Source organism: Chelon labrosus, assembly GCF_963514085.1.
Source record: "Chelon labrosus genome assembly, chromosome: 22".
In the NCBI taxonomy this organism is placed as follows: Eukaryota; Metazoa; Chordata; class Actinopteri; order Mugiliformes; family Mugilidae; genus Chelon; species Chelon labrosus.
In genome coordinates, this window is record NC_140355.1 from 22891299 (window position 1) to 22916022 (window position 24724).

General features: G+C 42.7%; 1 protein-coding gene across 3 annotated transcripts; it reads right to left on the bottom strand.

Moving 5' to 3' along the window:
- Positions 1-3094: 3094 nt before the first annotated feature.
- On the bottom strand, positions 3095-24562 carry xrcc4 (X-ray repair complementing defective repair in Chinese hamster cells 4). Of its 3 annotated transcripts, none has more exons than XM_084572112.1 (8): positions 24467-24562; positions 19683-19826; positions 19000-19190; positions 15095-15261; positions 14181-14312; positions 13545-13699; positions 12772-12925; positions 3095-3475 (listed from the first exon to the last, which is right to left on the bottom strand). In XM_084572112.1, exons 2-8 carry the CDS (start codon positions 19822-19824, stop codon positions 3382-3384), a joined length of 1035 nt encoding a protein of 344 aa, XP_084428238.1. In that variant the 5' UTR covers positions 19825-19826; positions 24467-24562; the 3' UTR covers positions 3095-3381. The 3 variants fall into 3 exon arrangements, with proteins under 3 accessions (XP_084428238.1, XP_084428237.1, XP_084428239.1); XM_084572111.1 differs by lacking the exon at positions 3095-3475 and adding an exon at positions 5588-7170; XM_084572113.1 differs by lacking the exon at positions 3095-3475 and adding an exon at positions 7090-8181.
- Positions 24563-24724: the final 162 nt, after the last annotated feature.

The following is a 24724-nucleotide window of genomic DNA, read 5'->3' on the forward strand; positions in this document are numbered from 1 at the left end:
AACGCTGCCAAAACTTAAATTCAAGAAAGTCTTCACACTGTAAACAACCGTTATCCAGCATCAGCCGCCACAGATGGGAAACATAAACCATCTCTAGCTGTTTGGAGCCAGAACTGGAGGAAACGTGGGATCATCTCGATTTAGGAGGTGAATGAATTCAGTGGTTTTCCCGCTGGACTCACCTGGAGGACGAGCTGAACACAGACACACGAGACACAGCAGGTGTGTGAGGACGCGTCCAATCATCTCGACTCAATCTGTAAAAATTAAAATTAAAATTACAAGAGTAAGGGTGAGAGTGATAAATATGCACAATCTGCAGATTATAATGGACCAAACAACCTGCAGCGTTTTCACCATTTTTTCATTGATTAATTAAAGAATATTCACTTAGTAAAATAAATCAATTTAATGCACTGAATTAGCTCAGGAACTCAACCAACCCTATCATGTAGCTAATGGTGGCTAATGAGACCAGCTAAGCTAGCTAGCGTTACCAGGGGTTTAGCTTCTTCTTTTTCTTTTTAATAATAAACTCATTCTCTTGTTGCCCAATTTTATTAACAAGCTGACGACATTAAAACAAATATTTTCACTCGCATATAACAACCCAAAAAACTAAACAACAGCTATAGTTAGCTATAGTTCTAGCTAAGGTTAGCCGCTAGCAGCGTTCTCTTATAGCCTCAATAGAAAGCTAAAAAAGAAACGTAAAAATGTGAATTTAAGTGTCTCTATGAGGTCTGGCATTGTTGGTATTTACACTTAAACCGATTTTATGTATTAAAAACTGTTTAATTAGTTAAATCCACGTTTTAAATGAAACGTAACCAACAAATCATGTAGGTAGCGAATGAGACCAGCTAAGCTAGCTAGCGTTAGCTGAGGTTAGCTTCGTCTTTTTCTTCTTTTGATTTATTCAGCTGGTGCTTTAGTTTATTATATGTTAGAACAAACTGACAACATTTATATATTTCACCAAGAAATAACAAGCATGCGGAAAAATAAATAAATAAACTTTAGTTTTAGCTAAGGCTAGCCGCAGCAGCTAGCAGCTTCGTCTTGATGTAGTCTCTAAAATAATTGTATTTAAATAAGTTAATTTATATTTAAATAACTTGAAAATCCACGGGTTTTCACAAACGTCGAAAACTATGAAAATTTTGAAAAATAAGACGAGATATTTAATATTTTTTGTTTAATTTTCTGTCATAGGGAACACAATGCTAATAATAATAATGATAATATAAAAATACAGTTAATATAAGTACATCAGTACATAAAAATGAGTAAAAGGTACATCTGCATCAGATCACTGAGCTTCTGTTATAAGTGCATGCTGCCTATTTAGTGTCTGTACATAAATCAAGTCTGTTTTACCAGAATATATCACAGATAAAATAAATTCTGTCACAAATACATGCCAAAATAAAAACCTTAAATCAAAACAACTTCTTCTAAGAATTTAAAGTGTAAATAAGCTATTAGTCAATATACTTTGCTTTACAGGCTGTTGTGATGATCTTAACTTTGCACCAACGACTTAAAACGATCCAGATGTTCCACAGCTGAGCACATCTGCAGCGATAAGGCTAATTATCAGCTGAGCAGGTAATTAATTGCTCCCCAGGGTCAGTTTTTTATCAATGAGGGGTTCTTATCAGTAGACTTTATCAGGGTGGGAACATTCCTGACCACCCAGAAATAAAATATAAAAAGGAAAGTAACAGAAGAAGCAAACAGAACATTTAGAAATTTAAGTTAAAATGCAAGGAATATAATCATCCTACCTTTTAATGAATGAAAAAAAGAAGAAGGAGTCCACAGATCCAGTTGGTTTGAGGGGCTGTTGTTATTAATATTATTAATTATTTTTTGTTAATAGTTCAAACTTTTCCCTAAACCTCCCGGAGGTTCCCAAACGCAGCGCGGCTCCTCTCTCCAACAGATGTCCTCTTTTCCAGCTCTCAGCACTGGCTGCAAGTTCAAATCCACTTTACACCCGCTATTATCCAGACACCAGGGAGAGGAGGAGCGCACACCGCCCAGAGAGGGGAGGGGGACAGGGGGGAGAGGGAGAGAGAGGGAGAGAGAGAGGGAGAGAGAGAGGGGGTGGGAGGTGCAGATGGAGGAAGTGAGGAAAAAGTGGATGAGAAACATTTGACATTAAAAGAGAGCTATATTAATCTGCTATAAAGTTGAGACTGACTTTCACTGGAGCCTACATTTCCCATGATGTAATTTTATTTATTAATTTTTTAATTAAACTGGAATTTGAAGCTCTTAAAGCTGCAGTTTCTGTGATGTCCACTAGAGGCGCCACCTGCAGAAACCAACATGTCTCCAGGCTGGTTCTAAAACAGTTACCTGTACAGTTAATCCACAGGTGTAGCATTACATGTATAATTATTTCCTTTCAGGTGGTCCAAACAAGTCCAACAGTGGTTCAGGTGTTAAAGGGATCTTTGTTCTGCAGTTAAAAGCGTGTTAGCATGCTAATAACTAGCATTACATGAAAGTACAGCAGAGGCTGATGGGTAGATCTCTGGTTTTGTTATAATCATTGAACTTTGTCTAATCCTCTGGGGAACATGAACGTAGACATTAACTAAATGGATCTGAAACATGAAGCTACGTTCACCTACAGCTGCAGTTCCTACAACGTCCAATCTCCACCTTTTTCTTCGTCTGTTCTGTTTCCAGCAGATGTGATGCTCCTCTTCATCAATAAAGATATTTTGATGTGAACACAGGCATCTGATCACATCATTTTATTTGGTCTCCATGGAAACAGTGATCAGAGATGGAGGCGTACTATGGTATATCTGGGACCCGGTGAGGAGGAGGAGGAGAAGAAGAAGAAGAAGAAGAAGGAAGAGAAGGAGGAAGAAAAGAGGAAGGAGAAGATGACGGAGAAGGAAGTAGGAAAAGAAGAAAGAGGAAGAAGGAAGCAGAGGAGGGAGGAGGAGAAAAAGAAGATGAAGGAGAAAAAGGAGGAGAAGACATATAACTTCTGTTTTTACAGACTGTCAATCCAACTTTTCACTTTTTAATAATAATAAAACAAAATCTTGTCATAATTTAAGCTCTTTATTGGCAAAAATATTAAAATGACAACGTAATAAATTCATCACAATGAGTTCATGATGTAAAATTAAAACACATTTTACATTTTTATTCATTAATTGTGTCACAGATTTCTATAAAAAGCTGCTCGTTACATCCAGTATTTCATTCAACCTGCTTTTAAAATAGATGATTTCCTGCTTCAGACATATCTGTCAGTCACATCCTTTAGTTTAAATACATTTATATCAGTCTACAACCATCAATCATTTCATCCAGGATTAAAAACAATGTGTTATTTTTGTCGTTTCTGTGTCAGAAGTCGTCGAACAGATCCTCGGCTGCAGCAGCGTCGTCAGAGCGCTGGGGGGTCGTCAGCGTCGTCCTGGATCCTGCAGGAGAGTCGATCCTGTAACAAACACACCGGGTCAGTGGGCTAACGAGGCCGTTTACAGCTCACAGAGACGGGAAGTCGACCCCTGGCCCATCAGGAGCCAGACAAGAAACACATGGTCAGCTTTTACACCGCTGTGTACAACGCCAGGAGTGTGTTTGTGTCTCATTATGGTGCAGCAGCAGCTCCACATCAAATACTAGACGACCTGTGTGTTCACACTCTGCTCAGCGTCCTTTATTCTGCCTGAACTCAGCTAAAACAAACTTTATTCATCCAGTTTAGTTTACTGCAGCTTATCTGGGCATAAAACTAGCTCTTCCTAGCTTCCCAGCCTCCTGCTAACAGTAGCTCCTCCTAGCTTCCTAGCCACCCCGCTGATAGCAGCTCTTCCTTGCTTCCTAGCCTCCCTGCTAATAGTAGCTCTTCCTACCCTCTAAGCTAACGGCATTTCTTCCTAGCCTTCCCGCTAATAGTAGCTCTTCCTAGCCTCCCCACTAATAGTAGCTCTTCCTAGCCTTCCCGCCAACAGTAGCTCTTCCTACCCTCTAAGCTAAGGGCAGCTCATCCTAGCCTATCCCAAACAGTAGCTCATTCTAGCCTCCCAGCTAATAGTAGCTCTTAATAGATTAGATACCAGCTAACAGTAGATCCTCCTGTTTTCCAGTCTCCCAGCTAATAGTAGCTCTTCGTAGCTTCCTAGCCTTCTAGGTAATAGTAGATCTTCCTTGCCACCTAGCTAACAGTATCTTTTCCTAGCCTGTCAGCTAATAGTAGCTCTTCCTAGCATCCTAGCCTGTCAGCTAATAGTAGCTCTTCCTAGCATCCTAGCCTCACGCTAATAGTAGTAGTAGTTTAGTGTCTGAGGAAGTGTTTTACATGTCTTTTTAGATTTTTCTAAGCTGACAATGTTCCGTCATCATGTTCCTTTAGCATTGAATTAGGTGCAGAATCCAAAGAAGCACCTTTACGTCACAAGCTGCTTTTTGAAGAATAATCAGACTTAAATTAAACAGAAGACTAAGATGACTTTCTCCCTCAGGTCTGGCCCCGATGTGATAACGATTAGCTGCACGGGACCCCAGAGGAAAAGCCCGGTGTGAGCGAGCAGAGGAGAAGGGAGGCCCTCTAGCTTTGTTGAAATCATTACCAACTGGATGACAAACAGTGCTGCGCTGCTGGAACCAGTTAAGAGAGAACAAGAGGCATGTTTCAGAGCCATGGAGGACCACCAGAGACTCGTCGGAGGGGGACGTGACAAGAGCGATTTCAAAATCCCAAGAGGTGAGGTTAAGCTCGGGGTGGTGGTGGTGGAGGGCGCTCCAGGGGCCCCTCACAGAGCTGGTCTGGTGACGTGCCAGAGCCGAAAAACACATAACAGCTATTATGTGCTAGTTTGTATCTGAAGAAACTAAACAGGTTTGGTTCAGTTTGGACCGGGCCGGGCAGCAGGATCAGATCTGACTGCATGAAGGAAAGCAGAGCCCGATTCTGACGGGACGTTTGTGCAGAAAACGTTGGTTTTAGGTTCGGTTTTAGGTCCCGACACTAATAAATCAATATGTTATCTCATCCCTTATAAGGTGTGTTCAGACTGGTAAATTAAAATCGCTCTAAACGATGCTCTGAAAACGAGACAGGAAACGATGGAAACACATTGAAACAACATAAAAATACCCAATAAATCTGAATTTTTGTTAAATAGTATAATTTGATGAATGGGGTCTTCATATATAGAGTTCAGTTTTAAATATGCCATTGTTGTGTTTGAATAACATTTATAAGAGAAAGGCTGTTTTTATATTATAGTAGTTAATCGTTTATTGCAGCTACTTCCACTGAACGTAGGGAAGACGTAAAAATTAAACAAAAAAAGTCATGATTTAAAAGATCAGAGACGGATGAGCCCTTAAGTTTTCTGGGAGGTTGTTCCAGATACGTGGAGATAAAAAAAAAAAAGACAACGAGATGGAGAGGAAGCACGTAAAAACAATAAAAAGAAGATATGTCCAAAAAAAACAATAAAAACAGAGACAAAGAAAAGGGGAAATACTGGAGGATAAAAAGGACAGACTAGTGTTTCACTAACTAGCTGATAACAGGCGGTTTATGCTTCTGTGTCAATTTGACGTCGTAGAAATGTAACTACGCGACGCAGAGCGCAAGAGCTGTGATTGGTCCGTTTGGTAGTAGCATGTTTCTGCTTTAGTATTTCCGGCTGCTTCTCAATCTCCTCAACTTTCTAATTGATTGTTTTGGATCAATAAAGATGGAACACATGGAGGAAAGGTTAACTGAGGAGGTTCAGAGATACAAACATTTGTACGACTCGAAATTTTAGTCGCTATTGTTGAAAGTGAAGCAGGAAGTAGAAACAACAATTATGCTACGTACGTAGGTTATGGCGTCTAGGTCACGCCTTAGGTGAACGTACACGAAGACCTAGGACTCTATTGACATCTTCTCCTCAGATATTTCTATCAGGCTTTTATTCTTTTCACAGTTTGAGCTTCTGTTAATGACACTTCTTCTCTGATGAATTAATGTGTCGCCAAAGTTACGCACCAACAGAGTCCAGTTGGGTGTCTTTTGCGTAAATGCTAGGGCCTAGAAAACCTTAAATCTCATCTGTAACTTCATTCATGACAGGATTTGTTCTGTTGCTAAATGTTGGAAAAAGAATCTTCTTAAATAATTTCAGACCAATCACAGCTCTTCTGTTTCGCCACCATGTGTAGTAACGTTTATAGGAAGGTGGACATCAGGCTAGGACATTGAGCTGACACAGAACCATATTACTGAGTTCAGTTTCAGGCAAGGGAGCTTAAAGAAAAACTAATTTTGGCGAATCTTCTCTATAACTCGTTAAAATTTGAGCAACATATGAATGGAAACCATCCTGGTTGGTCATTCTCGACGTTGATGGTGAAGGTCTGCTGCTGTCGTACTGCTGCGCTGAAGGAAATCTCTTATGCTACAGAGTATAAACACTCAACAGATCTCAGTATGGAGCACAATGCAAACCCACAGGAGGGGCTTCAGCGGTCTTGTAGTGATTATCTGTGATAGCTAGCAGCGATGTTTGATGGTTTACAGCAGCAGTTTCTCTCTCTCTCTCTCTGTGTGTGTGTGTGAAGGAGAACTTTCATTTCATGGGAAAACTGTCCTGAGAGTACACAAACGCTTAACAGGAACCAAAATGAGTCAGAAAGGAGAATCTGAAGATCAGCAGTTTATGGCAGTGGTCTGAGGAAGTGTTAAACCCTCGTTACAGAAACAGTTTGGGACAGAAGTAAATCTTTAAGGAGGATGTTGTTAGCTTAGCGTACCATGACGACAGAACTCTATCATCAAAGCGTTAAAAACCACAAACTAGTTTTCTCACTTAAGATTGTTTTGGATGTATCCAACAATCCATAAAAATCAATAAATATTTAGTTGAGATGTTTTGACTGAAGCATTTTTAAAATGATTGGATCAGAATCAGGCTTCTAGTTGTTTATTTTAGGTGTGACGTAAACCAAAACCACGTCCTTGTAGCGTCAAAGCTTCTTCTTCTACTGTTTTAATGGAGGTTGTGTAGCGTCAAAGCTGCCAAAAAAACATCAGACAGAAATTTGTGGATGTTTGGTGAGGTGGTGAAGAGAAGAAGAAGAACTAGAAGAAGAAGAACTAGAAGAAGAAGACGTAGTAGCTGAATCCAGTCCACTCTAGGAGAAGACAAGGAAGACAAGGACAGACTTTAGGAAGACACAGGAGACCAACTCTAGGAGAAGACAAGGAAGACAAGGACAGACTTTAGGAAGACACAGGAGACCAACTCTAGGAGAAGACAAGGAAGATAAGGACAGACTTTAGGAAGCTACAGGAGACCAACTCTAGGAGAAGACAAGGAAGACAAGGACAGACTTTAGGAAGACACAGGAGACCAACTCTAGGAGAAGACAAGGAAGACAAGGACAGACTTTAGGAAGCTACAGGAGACCAACTCTAGGAGAAGACAAGGAAGACAAGGACAGACTTTAGGAAGACACAGGAGACCAACTCTAGGAGAAGACAAGGAAGACAAGGACAGACTTTAGGAAGCTACAGGGGTCCAACTCTAGGAGAAGACAAGGAAGACAAGGACAGACTTTAAGAAGACACAGGAGACCAACTCTAGGAGAAGACAAGGAAGACAAGGACAGACTTTAGGAAGACACAGGAGACCAACTCTAGGAGAAGACAAGGACAGACTTTAGGACGCTACAGGAGACCAACTCTAGGAGAAGACAAGGAAGACAAGGACAGACTTTAGGAAGCTACAGGAGACCAACTCTAGGAGAAGACAAGGAAGACAAGGACAGACTTTAAGAAGACACAGGAGACCAACTCTAGGAGAAGACAAGGAGGACAAGGACAGACTTTAGGAAGCTACAGGAGACCAACTTTATTCAAGAATGGACTCCATATTTGGACTCTATGAACGGGACATCTTTAACACACCTCACAGTATTTAACCTGTGACTGGATGAGGTTCTCCACTCATGTTTTTATGTCCACAACGTGTTTTTTAATCAAAGTAGAAGACGTTTCCAACATTAAACCATTTGCAAGACAAAGTAACGCAACTATTTCTCAGATCATTGAGCAATGCCTTTAACTAGCCATCATTCTTCCTCTGTTCATGTGGCCTTCATTTAGTCCTCCTCCTCCTCCTCTCAGTCCTCCCTATGGAAGACCTGCATGCACAAAAAACAAAAACATGGAGGAAACAGAGGAAGGTGAACGGGTTGAGTGGTGATGGAGACGTGAAAAACAATAGCTGGGTGTGGGGCTGCCAACAGCCACGTTAACAGCCTCTTTTCTGTTTGCCAGCTCCGAGGGGGGGCGGCTTCAGCAGCGATCAAACGTCCTTCCAGCTGCTCATCGGTTTCACTGCTGCTTCTTGTTGGAGCTGGAGCTAATAAGCCCCGGCTAATGGCAACAACCAGCAGCAACCGAGAGCAGCCGAGGATGGATGGCAGCACTCAGGGCCATCTGCATGTGGCACAGTTTACAGTCGCTGGCACTCGGAGGGAGAAGCTTGGACGCGGTATACTCGCCCCCCTGTTGGAGGATCGCTAGAGAAACAACGTCAGATTGAGACACGTCTTTGGAATATTTTCTAAATGCCCAAATAGTTGGCGAATAAGAGACACGGGCACAAGAGCGGGAGCATTGTGAGGGGGTTTCAGAGTTGTGTGATGGTCTGTCTTAGAGGACAAAAGAAGAAAGTTGCATAATTGTTTCTTTGAGTCCAGTGATCGACTTTGGCTCCTCAGTTCACGTCCTTAGAAATCTCCCTGCTGCACTGTGGCCCCGTGAATAATGGCTTTCAGTGACACCCAAGAAAGTAAAGGGCTGCTTAAAAAAAATAAAGAATAAAATAACACGTTTTAAACTCACGTATATCTAGACCACCTCTATTGACTTCACCAAGCAGCAAAGTCTGAGGCTGAAAACATGAAGTCTGAACGCCGACGTGCCAAAAGGCTGCAGCTCCTCTAACGTCCACCGGAGGCTCCAACAAAATGCTACTGCAGATTTATGGGATGCTAATAGAGAGTTTCATAGTTTAGCCTATTCTGTGAGATCATTTTAACAGACTTTTCTTCCAGAGCTTAAAAACTAAACTCAAACCACCTTCCTCTCACATCCACTAGAGGCTCCAGCAGCATCCTCCATGTTATATCAACTGCTACTAAACCAGTTCTGGTCTCTAGAGCTAATTTCTCCTTTCGTAACGAATGTTTCTAGAACTCACCTGTTTAAATGAGATCATGCATTAAGGTTCTGCAGAATTAAAGGGGGGGCGTGGCCTCTTTGATTGACAGGAGCCACACAATGCCAAGATGGAGATCGATGGAAAACGCCACAGTGAGCTTCAAAACAGCTCTTCAGGAAACATATGGAGGGTTCATCCATCTTTATAATCAGCCAATGATCTTTAAAACACATATTCAAATGCAAATGTTCAAAGGAAATCGCTGACTTAGCCGCTAGCTTAGCAACAACAAGGCTACAAACAAACCCCCGGTACTGTCTCCATTCAGAAAGATTACTGGATCTTCTGAAAATACAATTGTTCTCAAATATATGACCAAACACTTTTTATAAACTAATTTCTAGGAAAAAAAACGAATGTCCTACATGATTCATCTTTTGCTAAAACTCTAACAAGCTAACAAACTAACTTAAAGACTTTAGCATTGATTTTTGCAAGACATCTTTACGCTGACTCCACGTTGAGACCATCGATCGGTGAAAAGGTTGGACCCGGTGTGGACACATGCTGAACAGAGCGTCCAGCAAATGGTCTCCAGCGGAACATAGTATGGACACTAGAGGTCAGATGGACAAACACTGATGTCTTCCACACCCTCATTAGTGGAGCTGTGTGTTCACATAAAGCCCAGAGTGGAAAGGTCTTCTCTCCCGAGGCTAAACGCTACCAGTCTGCTCATCACCAGCTGTCCAGCCTGAAGCCAAGGCAGCATGTGTTTGTCTCCTTAAGACAGATAAAACTGACAAATCATAAACCTGCAGGACGACGGTGGTCCTTTATCACCTATAAACTCCCAAGAGCTGAATTTGATATTCCTTCCCAGAAGAAGGCTGTAAATGTGATAACGCCCTAAAGGTCTCCAGCTGGACATAACAGAGAGGACGGGGATGGAAACTGCTGCTTCCAGAGTTCAGAGACTGGAACGAGGTCAAACTACTGCTGCTTCTTCTTTCAACACGTCAGCATCTGATGATGAATGAATGTTTGACGTCTCCTCTGACGCATCAACCAGTCATATACGTCTGCTTCCCCCTCTGTCATGTTATATATTCATACAGTCAATGCACATTCCAGTGGCGACAATTTCACTAGCAACGGCAACGAGTTGTAGCGTATGTTATCGTACGTGAACGTCCAGCCACCCTACCATCGGTCACTACCCAAAGTTTATTGACCACAGATGAGAGTAACAGGCAGTTTAGGCTTCTGAATCAATTTGAGTCCCTACGCAGACCTCAATGCTGTAGCCTGGCGTGCACCTCCCCAGAAACGTAAGACCACAAGAGCTGTGATTGGTCCACTTGGTAGTAGCGCGTTTCCTCTTTAGTAGCTCCGGCTGCTTCTCCATCTCCGCAATTTTCGAATTTTTGATCAATAAAGCTGGAACACGTGGAGGAAAGGTTAACTGAGGAGGTTTGGAGATCAAACATTTGTATGTCTTCATCAAAATGTCGGTGTAAGTGAAGCAAGAAGTAGAAACAGAAATTAAGGACACGGCACCAACAGCAACGTTTTGGTGGCGTTGTTACAGAGCGAGCCAGACTGACGAGCGCACATGTATAAATGACTCGCACCGGCGTAGGCTACGTACGTAGGTTACGGCGTCTATGTCCCTCTGTACCTTAAATGAGCATTTAGAAATAGGGATGTCCCGATCGGTATCAGGGCAGATCCAGGCATTCCTAAAATGATCGGATCGGATTTTGTAGTTATTTATTTCAGGTCTGCCATAAACCAAAACTAGTTCTTCTTCTTCTGTTTTAATGGCGGTTGGCTAGCATCAAAGCTGCCAAAAATCCCAGAAGAAGAAGAAGAAGAAGAAGAGTGTGGTGCATAAAAGCACACAGCTGATTTTGAAGTGGCTTGATTGCAGATGGAGAAATTGCAACAGAGACGCTTGAACAATACTCCGGACTGGTGCAATAATAAAAATGATTATTTGCATGAAGCAATCATCTGTGTCCACTCCCATGTTTCGAAATGTCCCTTAAACTCTTTAAGGGACCTTAGAAATGCGATTAATCGTGAGTTTACGGTGGAAATCATTTGATTGTCGCGATTAATAAATTAAAACACACGCTGAAATGTTAGATACAACAAGAGAAACCTTTTTGTGTTATTTCTGATCACTAAACAGTTGAAGGATTCTTTAATTGTGGCTCTAGTTATCATCAGGAGGTGTTTGTGTTAACAGACTCTTTGTTATCTAGCTCCTCACATTCCTCCACATATTTACGTTGCTGATTGTGTTGCTTCTCTTTGTGTGTTCTTCTCGTAGAGCTCAGTGCCGTTCACACTCAGGTCCAGAGCTTCGGATCGTTAAGATGGGGGGGGGGGGTGATTAGTCGGCATAAAGAAGATCCTCTGACAGGGAACTTTTATGATGTTTGATTTTCCCATTCAGGAGGATCCCGAGGGTGGGGGCTGGGGTGGGGGGGTGGGGGGACACATGGGTGAGGTGAAGGTAAAGTAAAGATTAGGCTTCGTTCAGACCATCAACCCCCGTCCTACAGAGTCTCACTTGGGGACATGACACATATTATAGAACAAGCTGTAAAGGCTCAGAGGGTTTGACAAAGTACATCCGCCATCTTTATTTCTTAATCTCCATCCTGACGTTAGTTATTTTAGGAAGGAAGGAAGACTGAAGGGAGAAAGGAAGGAAGAAAGGAAAGTGATGAGAGGAAGGAAGAAAGAAAAGAAGGGATGGAAAGAAAAGGCAGGAAAGGAAGGAAAGAAAGGGATGATGTAAGGAATGAAGAAACGAAAGTGAAGGAGAGAAGTAACGAAGGAAGGAAGGACAATGTAAGGAAGGAAGAAAAGTTAAGGAGAGAAGGAAGGATGGAAAGAGAGAAGCTTCCATACAGGTCTGATTCATGTGATCATTTCTACTAGTGGTTGAATGAATGAGTTAAACTCCTCTTCCTCAGATCAGCCCTGTTGAGTAGGTGGTCTTTAATGTGACCCAGGACTCATTGTGTGTTCACACTACCAAAGGAAGGAGGTCACATGTATCCCAGACCACCTCCACATGTGGACTGACACCAGATCAGTGTTCACACCTGGACCTGTTTAACCTGGACTCTAGAGACCAGATCAGCGTTCACACCTGGACCTGTTTAACCTGGACTCCAGAGACCAGATCAGTGTTCACACCTGGACCTGTTTAACCTGGACTCTAGAGACCAGATCAGTGTTCACACCTGGTCTTCTAGTATGGATGTTAACTCAGAGTTACATCAGAGAGGATTTCTCCATGTTGAGTGTTAGTGTTTTGTGTTTTCTTCGTTCCACAGTAAAGCAGGGAGGTGTGTTTAACTTCTAACAGTAAAACTACATTTAAATGGGCCATGTGCTATTTTAGTTTGGAAGATGTCACACCCGGACTACAATAAGAGGAAAACAACCGTATGAACCGTTTACAAGCTGCAGACGCTGTAAAAGAAAAGACGCCATAAAACGAAGACGCTGAACTCACACCGTCAGAAACAAACAGAACCGTTACCTCTTCTTCCTCTGATGAGAGGCCTGCTGGTTCTGCCCCCTCACCGCCGTGGGCTCCGGGGCCGCCCCGAGATGACGAAAGCGCCGCTTCCGACAGGGCGCCACGTCCGTGATGTCACTGAGGCTGTCGTCCAATGGGCTCGGAGTAGAGCGCTCTACGGGAAAACACGAGCCGTTTTTAAACGTCTAATAATTCTAAAACAGAGCCACGCACGCTCATAACAAAACTACCATTTCCCCCAAAACTCAACTTTACACCCCTCCCTCCCTTCCTCTATCTCGCCCGCGGTCTGAGTCATCGTCGTGGCAACAGAAACAACACAAATCCTGCAACTTTCCCCTCATCAGGCTGGAGGGGAAAGCCCAACACCTACAGAATAAAAAGAAATCACAACGACTCAGGTCATTAGAAAGTGGAAAAAGCCTGTGATGTAAACAGTAGACCCCCCCCCCCCCCTCCCCCCCAGCCCCCTCCCTTAAAGTATAACCTGACACTCCCATACGTACATACATGTGCCCCCCTCCCACTGACGGGACATTAATCATAACCAGGCCGTCTGGGAGAGCAGGGGTCGATGGAGTAATGTAATGTCAACACTGGGAGCTGCTCATGTTTTAAAGGTGTTTAACGGGACGTCCTCTTCACATACTTCCTCAGTGACGCACCTTTAAGTCTCTAAACAGGGACGTCTCCCATGGCAACAGCAACAGAAATATAACAAAAGAAGAAGAAGTAGTAATAAATACTGATCTGTCAGACGACTGAGGTCTTACCCCGGGACGGTAAGCTGAAGGCAGGAGGAGGTTCCTCCTCCTCTGGTGCCTCTTCATCAGTGCTCCCTCCATATTCATCATCCTCAGCCTCTTCATCGTCAGCTGACTTCACGGCACTCTTCTTCTTCTTCTTCTTCTCTTCTTTGTCGGGGCTCCTGCAGCAAAGGTCACATGATTCATTCAAGACAGATGATTCATTCATTCAAGAGGAACTCCTCAGAAACAGGAGAGAGTTTCTAAAAGAAAAGGAGGAAGAGGAGGAGAAGGAGAAGGTGGATGAAGAAGAGGAGGTGGCGCAAGACGAGGAGGAGGAAGATGAAGGAGGGATGAGACGGAGAAAGAGGAGGAATGAGAAGAAGGAGGAAGAGGAAGAAAAAAGGAGTTGGCGTAAGAAGAGGAGGAGGAGGCAGAGGGATAAAGAGAAAGGAAGAGGAGAGGAAGGAAGAAGAAGAGGAGGAATAGGAGGAGGATGAAGAGGGGTTAAAGAGAATTAAGAAGAAGGGGAGGAAGAGGAAAAGGAACAGGAGGAGGAGGAGTAAGAAAAGGAAAAAGAAGATAAAGAAAAAGAAGTGGAAGAAGAGGAAGAAGAGGTAGAAGAAGGAGAAGAAGAAAAAGAGGAGGAGGAGGAGTCCAGACCTGGTCTCCTGCAGGCTGGTGACGGTCTCCTGCAGACTTCTGATCTTCGTCTTCTTCTCATTGAGGACCACGACAAAGCGAGAGTACAGCTCCGCCTCCAGCGCCTCCTTACCTCCAACGTATCGCTCCAGCCTGACACACAAAACAAACGCTCTTCATCATCAGACTAACACATGTAGAAAACAAACGCTCCTCATCATCAAACTAACGGACTCATGGAAACATGACACCTCCAGTGATGGATGGAGGCGTCTGGAGGCTGACGACCATGAATCACACAACGGGAGCAGCGCCAGGTTTATTATTTCTCTTCTGTCATCAAACACCACATGTTACTGATGTTACTAATCCCTAGAGGATCTGTAAATAAATTATGTCACAACGTGATTAATAATAAAGATTAACTGATTTATTTATTTACAACTAAAACCAGAGAAAGGTTAAAAGACAAGAGGAGGAGGAGGAGGAGGAGGAGGAAGAGAAGAACAAGGAGGAGGAGGGGAGAAGGAAGAAGAAGAGAAGGAGGAGGAGGAGGAAGAAGAAGAAGAATAAATCCAGGACTAAACCAGCTCCATCAGCCTCAAAGGGTTTTGACACTGTTCTTCTTCTAGATGAATGAAGATGGACACGGTGGATGTGGAGGAGGTGGGGGACGTGGGGGACGTGGAGGACATTACCCCACAGCTGTGACGTACAGCTGCAGGAAGCCACCCGTCCTGCCCAGCGTTACGTGACTCAGAGGGAACCCCATGATTAGAGGAACTAGATCTTGTGATGTTAACCTTTCTAGTGTTTCAGAGTTCACAGTCATGAACGTTACACAACCAGAGCCGAGCACTGAACGCTTTATAAACCTCCATAAATCACATGTTCTATGTTCTATGGACTCATTCATATGTTTAGTGGTGGTTTACTCTGCAGCGATGCGTTGATGTTCTCCTCTCAGCCTCTGGTTCTCCCCCTCTAGTTCCTGGTTGTTCTGCCGTAGAACGGTTCCTCTCTGTAGACTGTGGGTCAGTAACTCCCTCACCACCTCCGTCGGCTCAGTGACGGCCTCCAGTCTGACGGAGCCCAGTCTGAACTGGAGGGAGAAAGAGATGAAACACCGTCAACACCACCGCCTTCTGAACCAGACGTGTTCTATGTTGTTGTGTTTAGTGCTGCAGCTAACGACGATAAGAAACGAGAAGGTACGATACGATACAAGATAATATACTATAAGATGATGATCCATACAAAACGTCAAGATTAGACGATACGAGACGACACAACACAACACAACATTATACGATATGACATTATACACTACCGATACAATATGATACGATACGCGACACTATACGATACAGCATTATACAGTACGACACAAAACGTAAAGTTGTTCTGGAGTTTTATGTTTGGGAACTGATTCTGCTCCAGCAAAGATCTGCCGGGCCAATCAAATCGTTAGAGAGCAGGGCTTAACGTGGACAGAAGAGTAACAGTAGTCATACACGTCATCTGAGAAGACGTAGAGTTGAGTTAGTTTAAATGTCTCTGATTGGTTGAAGGACTGTAGAGGTATTTATTTCCTCTGTACCAGTTGAAATCCAGAAGGAGAGTTGTTACCTCAGATTCTGACGAGAACTGATTCTGATTACAGCACAAATTATATCTAACAAAACCAGTCACTTAAATGTTTTACACAGCTGCTGGTTTACAAATCATTTAACTATATGATCTCATTGAGGGATATAAACCAACCAGAGCTCTGAGATCCTTGTCTCCTCAGTGGACGTCATAAAATAATTGACCTGCTGATGCCCTGATTGATGAGCTCAGCAGGTTAACAGTAAATCCAGCTGAACCACCGACCATCTCTGGGGAAACCAAGTTTTCTCTCAAACATGTTTGCACACAGATAAGGACATTATCACCGTTGACCTTATGTGACCAGAAGCTCCCTAAATAACCGAGGGGGAGGCACAGCTGTGTACCTGCACACTGGTTTGACACAGATAAAGATGTGGAGACGGACGTGGTCCAGAAGTCCAAACGTTATCTTCTAAAAAGTTCTAAGTGGTCAACGCTGTCTTTCTTTTTACAGTTCTTTCCTACTCTCTGGTGTTCCCTACCCTGTCTTTCTTCTTCTTCAGCGTCTCATATTTGCCAGCCATTACTTCACCAGCTCTCAGAAATGTTAAGTAAATAGCCTCAGACTGAAATACTGGCAAACACTCCCAGTTGTTGCCTCATCAGCGGCCGTAACTCCGACTCCTGTCACCTGAGCGCTCGTGGTCGGCCTGGACGTTGACGACGTGTTGATTTGGGCAAAGGTTTCTCGTGTTGTCATGGAGACGTGGGCCCGTTTCTAGAGCCCTGTTCTGATTCTTTAATTTACTGCTGGACATTTTTATTTGGAGGCGTTGAAATGTTTTGGGGGGTTTTTTCTCCAGGTTCAACATGAACTCATACAAATGACCGGCAACACCTACAGAACTAAAAACCTGAAAGTTCCTGTTGACGAACAAGGACTCGGGACAGTTTCCTCTACACGAGCTCAATAGCAGAAGTTTATAAAAACCTTAGCCAATACATCTAAAGTCTGAGTTTTTACAGTTCTTGATATTTAATCGAAGTAAACGTTTGTTTTCTTAGGTCGGCTTTCCCAAAGAATGATCCTCTAATTAACCTTCAATGTCCAGAGTCCAGTTCAGTCTCAATGTTCTTCTAGAAACAAAACAAGTCCCCCCCCCCCCCATAGCAATGACACTCCTCAATGGCAGCAGCCATCCCCAGCAGCCTGACTCAGCAGACGGGTGGTTAACATTTTCCAGATAGCGTGGTTTTCTTATGAATGCTGATTTCTTCTCTAAACATTTGCTCTGGATTTGAATCTCGTTCCCGTCACCAGACTGTTTTTAAAAGGAACAGACTCATAGTTTCGTATGCTTTGCAGACAAATTATCATCTAATTTATTGGTTCAGTGGTTAATATCAATGCTACATGATGTAGTTTTTGGCAAAAAAAACATTTGAAGACTCATTGGAGCTACATCTGATATGGACCATCATTTAAACCATCTTGTGACAGTTCAGTGTTCTGCTGGGAAACTTCTGGACCTGGCATTCATTAGTGTGGATGTTACTTAGACATGTAGCACCCACCTAGACCAGACCAGGCACCCCCACCCCATAGCAATGACACTCCTTGATGGCAGCAGCCATCCCCAGCAGGATGCAGCCTGACACACACACACACACAAAAACACTTTAGGAACAACTAAAAAAAACAAAACATGAAGAACAGCACAAGGTGTTCTTCATGTTTTCTTTAGGGCTAGGAAGGTGGTCATAATGTTGTGGCTGATCAGTGTAATCAGCTCTAAAAGGTCATTAACACAGATGTTCCTGATAAAAACCTAGAGCTGAAGACTTGGATGAAACGTCTTCTAGAAATCTCTTTGTTTTCAGCTTGTTCTTTAATTTACACCAGAACCTCCACAGACATGTTGAGTTAAATCTGAACCAGAGAAGCTTCTTAAAGTGTTTTCATGGAGACAGAGGACACGTTGATGGTCGGTATGCTAACCACCTCAGGTAACACCTGCACCGTCCTGGGCTCTGGACTGAAGCTGAGATTAGAGGAGGAACGAGCCGACTTATTTTCCCTTTCATTACGACTCATAACTTTTGTTTTTTTGTTTTGAGGAATAGAAACCTGGGATGACTCGTCTCGTGTGGCACCCATTCGTTTCCTCTGAATCACTTGGTCCGTTATGAAACAGCAGCAGGACGTCCAGCTCCTTCTGATCTGTGTTCTCACATTAAAACCTTATTTGTCTCCTTGGATCGATGGCAAACAGCTGAAATGATTCATACCAGTCACGAAGTCTTTTTACTTCTCTTCCGTAATAAACGTCAAAAAAGTTGAGAAATGTTTCCGTTGTGATTTAACTCTCACATGTAAAGACAAGAAATAACTTCTTCTTCTCTTTTTCATCTTCCTCCACACTCTTTCTTCTTCTATTTCTTCTCCTTTTCCTTATTCTTTTTCTTGTCCTCTTCCTCCTCCTCATCCTTCATCTTGTCCTTCTTCTTCTTCTACTTTTCTGTCCTTTCTTCTTCTTGTCTTCCTCCTTCATTGTTCTTTTTCTCATTGTCCTCTTTTTTCTTGTCCTCCTCCTCATCCTCCACAGTCTTCTTCTTCTTCTTGTCCTCCTTATCGTCCTCCACGGTCTTCTTCACTTTCCTCTTGTCCTCATCTTCCACGTTCTTCTCCTCGTTCTTCTTGTCCTCCTCCTTCGTTGTTCTCCTCCTCATCTTCCAGTCTTCTTCACTTTCTTCTTATTCTCCTCCTCCTTCTCATCTTAGACCTCAGATTTTCTTCTCCTCTCCTCCTTTTCTGTCCTTTCTTCTTCTTGCCCTCCTTCTCATCCTCCACAGTCTTCTTCACTTTCTTCTTCTTGACCTCCCCTTCTCATTCTCCTCGTTCTTGTCCTCCTCCATCTTCCTGTCCTCCTCATCCTCCATCTTGTCTTTCTTCTTCTCCTCCTCTCCTCCTTTTCTGTCCTTTCTTCTTCTTCTTGTCCCCCTTCTCATCCTCCACAGTCTTCTTCACTTTCTTCTTCTTGTCCTCCTCCTTCTCCTTCTCATCTTCCACTTCAGATTTTTCTTGTCCATCCTACTTTGTCTTTTGTTCATCTTGTCCTTCTCCTTACTTTTCTGTTCAGGGACACTACAAAGACACTTCAGACACACATTAGGGACACTACAAAGACACTTCAGACACACATTAGGGACACTACGGGACACAACAGGGACAGTATAGGACACTCACTGAGATGTCATTCTGCATCTTGTCGTACTCCAGTGTCATGGTGGAGCTGTGGTCGGGTGGACGTGGCGTCAGGGTGAAGCTGTAGGAGGACGAGTCCTCCGTCGTCGTCAGAGCCTGAAGGAGGTCCTGGACGTACCGGTCCGTCTCCATCTCCAGCTCCTCGGCCTCATCACGCACCTCCTTCTGGGTCACTGCATGGAGACAAAGAGGACGGTGAGACCAGCAAAGGCTGGAGGACGGACAGAGACGTGGACTGTCTGTAAACATTTAACCACTGATGATTGTTTCTGTTTTAATTCGTCTTATTCATTCCTCCTCCCTCTTCTCCTTGTGCTCGTCTTCCTCTTCCTCCTCCTCCTCCATTTTCTTCTTCTCTTTCTTCTTGACCTCCTCCTCCACCTTTTCCCTGCTGTATCTTCTTCTTCTCCTCCTCCTCTTCCTCCTCTATCTTCTTCTCCTTCTCTTTCTCTTATTCTGTGTTTGCTCTTTTAGTTCCTTCAAGAATTTTTATCTACTTTATTGACCTTTGACCTGAGCCATAAAAACCAGGCTGATCTTCTCAGGTCGGGTCGTGACCTCAGAGCAGACCCTCATAAATCTCCAGAGCCTCCACAGGTGAGAGGCGTTGTGTGGTCGGACAGGTGAGGCGAATGTAAACCTGTCACATTAAACTTGGCGTTCACCTTTTCCCCTCCACGCGTCCCGTCCGTCAGTCAGCAGCAGCTGGAAGCCTGAAGCCAAGCTCCGCCCCTCCCAGTCCACGCGCAGGAAGTAGGCGGAGTCAGGCTCGGAGGAGACGTGGAGTTCACGCACCGTCGTGTGCATCCCTGCAGAAAAACACACAAACCACGGAACGGTTAGTTACTGAACAACAACTTTAAACTTCACCTCTCCATCCTGATCAATCTGTTACCATGGAGACGACCAGATACACGTGATTACATCAACACATCTTTACTGAGGATGAGGAGCATGAGGAGGAAGAAAAAGAGGAGGAAGAGAAAGGAGGAGGAGGAAGATGAGGAGGATGAAGAGAAGAAAAAGTAGGAAGAAGAGGAAAGAGGAGGAGCACGAGGAGAAGAAGAAGAGCAGGAGAAGAAAGAGTAGGAGGAGGAAGGTAAGAAGAAGAGGAAGAAGAGGAAGGAGGAGGAAGATTTGAAGAAGGAGGAAGATGAGAAAAAGGAGGAGAAAGAAGAGGAGGAGGAGGAAGATTTGAAGAAGGAGGAGAAGAAGAAGGAGGAGGAAGATGAGAAAAAGGAGGAGAAAGAAGAGGAGGAGGAGGAAGCGAAGAAGAAGGAGGAGGAGGAGGAAGGAGGAGGAAGATGCGAAGGAGGAGAAAGAAGAGGAGGAGGAGGAAGAGAGGGATGAGGAAGAGAAGAAGAAGGAGGAAGAAGAAAGGAGGAGGAGCACGAGGAGGAAGAAGAAGAGCAGGAGAAGAAAGAGTAGGAGTAGGAAGGTAAGAAGAAGTAGGAAGAAGAAGAAGGGGGGAACAGGAGGAGGTGGAGAAAGAAGAAAGAATAGAAGGAGAAGGAGGAGGAGGAAGATGAGAAGAAGGAGGAGAAAGAAGAGGAGGAGGAAGAGATGAGGAGGAGGAAGATTTGAAGAAGCAGAGAAAGAAGAGGAGGAGGAGGAGTAAGAGTAAGAGGAGGAGAGGAAAAGGAGGAGGAGGCGGAAGATGAGAAGAAGGAGAAGGTGGAGAAAGAACAAAGAATAGAAGGAGAAGGATGAGGATGAGGAAGAAGATGAGAAGAAGAAGGGGAGAAATAGGAGGAGGAAGAAGAAGAGGAGGAGGAGGAGGAGGAGGAGGAGGAGGAGGAGGAAATGTGTAGAGTCTTAGAAGACGACCAAGATGTCTCCACGTCTCCATCGTCTCTGTCCACATTGATTCCATCTTGGTTCATCTTGTTTTTCTACCTCCATGTTTCTGTCCCTCACCTGTTCATTTATTAGGAGGTGATTAGGAAAGGTGGCCATGGTTACCATGGTAACCTCTACTCCTGATTCAAAAGCCCAAACACGTCCCGTCTGGACTGTGTCACAATTCGACTAAATTCAGAAATTAAAAATTATAAGTCAGTGTGTGTGATGATCTCATTTTCTCCGTCTCTAACTCCAGAACTCTGAACCAGGCCTGTCGTGACTCCTGCAGCCGCGATGACGTCGTTTTCCTGGCGTCTGTCACAGGTTGATTCTGTTCCATCAGAACTGGACGTGGATCCACTTTGACACAGCGTGAATTCATCCGGGTGGATTTCAACATATTCAGTTTTACAGAGAAGAGAAAGTGAATGTATAAACCTTCAGATTCCCCCTCAAGGCTCGGCCAAACATAAAAACCTCAACCGTGGATTTAAAGGAGTCCAGAACGAGGAGGACACTAAATTATTAAACCACTCAGGACCTTAGGAGCTGTTTATTAATGTTTCACATATGTAGATTAATATAATTAAGTAACCTCCTATGAATTTATTTAGGTTTAAATTAAGGCTGCGTTGGTATTTTGAGTTTGCTTTTAAAACCAGAATTGAAACTGGAAAAACAACAGTTATTTGATTGTTGTTTGTAAATCCAAAAACAAAAAAATAATGTTTTTGTTCTCAGTGTTCTACAAGATTTAGAGCAGGATTGGTTCCACTAGTGTACCTAATGAAGTGGCCAGTGAGTGTATGTGTTGACGATTTGTCTTAGAACGTGTAAATAACACAAAAAGATTAAGTTTAAGTTAAACGAAGTAACAGAAAAATCCCTCTACATAATCTTAAAGGAACCGTATGTAGGATTGTGCCCAAAACTGGTACTGCAATCACTTTCAAAATACCGTAGAACGGTGTATCCCCCCCCCCCCCCTGACTCCAGGTTGCCAGCTAAGCTGCAGGATCCAACAGGAACGTAGGCTGCTACAAGGAGCTTCCAATAAGTGACGAGTCCTACACAGTAAGTTTTTTTTTCTGTTAATAAAGTTTATGCTTCATGAGATGTTTTGCGAAGTAATTATGTATCGCAAAAATTTACTAATGGCGATTAGCCAAATATTTCGTAAAGATGCACTGTAATACCACATTTCAGTCGGAACATAGATTGTTTTCATACCCTGCTAGTAGTGCGATATAAAGCTTTTTATGAACGCATTTAGCACGGGCGACCATGGAAAATCCACCGTCTATATGTACGGAAGCACGGGGCTTTTAGCCTGTACCAACAAACATGGTAGAATATAGCATCCAGAAGTCGAGGGTCAATTCCACGCCATTCCGGACTTTGTCACGACGTATTTCGGATTCTTAACGAGGTCTTTTAGGTTTAGTAACATTATACATGTTTTATCCGACACGTTCGTAGCTGCAGCTGCGGTAACTAGAGCAGAGCTGGCAACCCGGATGACGAAACTCTACTGACTTGGTGATTAGTAGATAGGTGGAGGGTGGCGCCTCAGACCAAAACACAACATGACAACATCAACATCAGTTGAGGGCTGCAACTTTCACTTTTAAATGACAATATCCTGGCCGGACCACTGCTGTCAGTGATATAAGTATTTGAAATGAACATGATTTCTTCATGTCTAGTGACATATCAGGGCCATTTTATGATTAATTGAAATACATTTCTTACATACTTTTCCTTTAAAGGTAAAAGTAAGAGGATCTCAAATAGAGCCTTGTGGAACTCCAAAAGTTTTGAATTTTTCTAACCTGCAAACATTTTAAGGTTAATTTGTTTTAGGTTTCAGATTCAGAAGAAGTGAATGTGAACATTTTATTTTATTAGAAAGCAGGAGTTGCTCAACATCTCTCTGTTATTAGAACCTAATGTTGAATACCAGAACCTTCATGGAGATGAGATTTTATGGAAAGTATCGCAGCAGAAGCTCTTACCACAAAGACCAGAGACTTCATTTCCACGGGTTTCTGCGTCCTGTGCTCAAATTTAGCGTTCGGTGAAGCAGGTGTTGGAAGGATGTAGTTAAATGTGAAGCATGTGGTCGTTGATTAGCGTGCGGCTAACTGAGCGGCTGCACTCTGCTCGGCCTGTACTTAGATCCTAATGAGAGGCCGCGGACCAGAGCGCCGCTGTACTTACAGAGCGGTGATGACACGGCTGCATGAAGCTCGACTCATCATTTCCCTGCTCGCTTTGGTCCATTACGCCGCTAAATGGCACGAAAGGAAAACCGGTGTTTAACAATTACATAACTCCATTCCTCCGGAGGTCTGCGCATATTTTCAGAGAACAGATGACGAATGCTTTATTTCTGTTGGCTTTTAGGTTTATTTTTGGACTCAGAGGTTCTTTAAAAGAAACAAAAATGTCTCATTTTATCCCATCGACAGCCAGAAATACTAAGATATTCAGTTTTCAGTTCCTTTTGAAGCTTTAGTTTCAAATTACTGAGAGATGTTGATTCAGCTTTTCATCGTTTTTTGCCAGTTTTGAAAATATTACGTTATAAGAATATAATTTATAATGTTACTGATACTTCAATACTACAATACTATACAATACTTCAGTTATTTACTTTGTTGAATCAACCCATAATTACATATTTCTATACATTATGTTAGAGTAAAATCAGATGATACAGCAGCTATGTGTGGTCATGTACCTCAGTCGTTCCTGTAACGTATTTCACAATGATTTCTGCATTATTCCTGCCAGAATGACAATTATTATTTATTTTTTTACATTTTTAAAAATCTTATTAAGCTGATTTATTATTAGATTAAAATGTAATCTTAAAACATGCATTAATTTATTCCATATGTTGAATTTTTAGATATTTATGTGTAAGTTTTTCTATCCAACCTCAAGTTGCAGAGATTCACTAACTAATTATTCTTTAGTCTTCCTCACTTTTCACAATAATACAATTACATGACTATCAGAACCTATACTATATATATATTTGTTTTCAGTTGATATTTGCCTGAGCAAGGATAGAAACAGTTTTTTTTTTTGTGTGTAATTTCATTGTAATTGTACATTTCTTGTTCATTTTTAATATTCAATAATTTTATTTTTCTTGTAAATATTTTTAGGTTTTTCTATCTTTATAGGATTTGAGATTAATAATCTATTTATCTATAAAACTAAATAAAATCCAAATATGTGGACTGAAAATCACCTGTGTGGGTTTTCTGTATAGTTTAGTTTTTTTGTTCTAAAATAAAATGAATAAATGACCGAATTATCAAATATGATATAAAATAAGGATCATGTCTGGATGTGGTTGTACTTTTAAATGTATTTTATTAAACGATCCCATAAGCAGCCCCATTTAAAGACATATTAATATTATTTTTATTATTATTTCAAGACAAACCGATGCTACCAAACTGTTAGCTGCTAGCTTAGCTAACCTCACCGTGTTGTTGGTAAACACAAGAGTCTGGAGCTAAAACACGTGACGAGAGGAGCGAACAAACTCTCGTTCTCACCTCCGGGAACATCGCGATAGCTTCTGTCTTACCTGCAGACGCACCTCGACCCTCCAGAGGCTGAAGTTTCTGGACGAAACTCCGAAGTTTGGAGTTTGAATCAACGGCTGGAAGCTGCGCCGGGAAGAGACGCTGGATGCTACGTCATCATCAGGCGACACAGCCGAACAGCTGATCCCCTCAGAGCTGTCACATTATTATTGACACAGTCAAAAACATGACAATATAAGCTGGAAAAGTAAAAGGTAGTAATTAAAAATCCTCCATTACAAATTACTGCACCCAACATT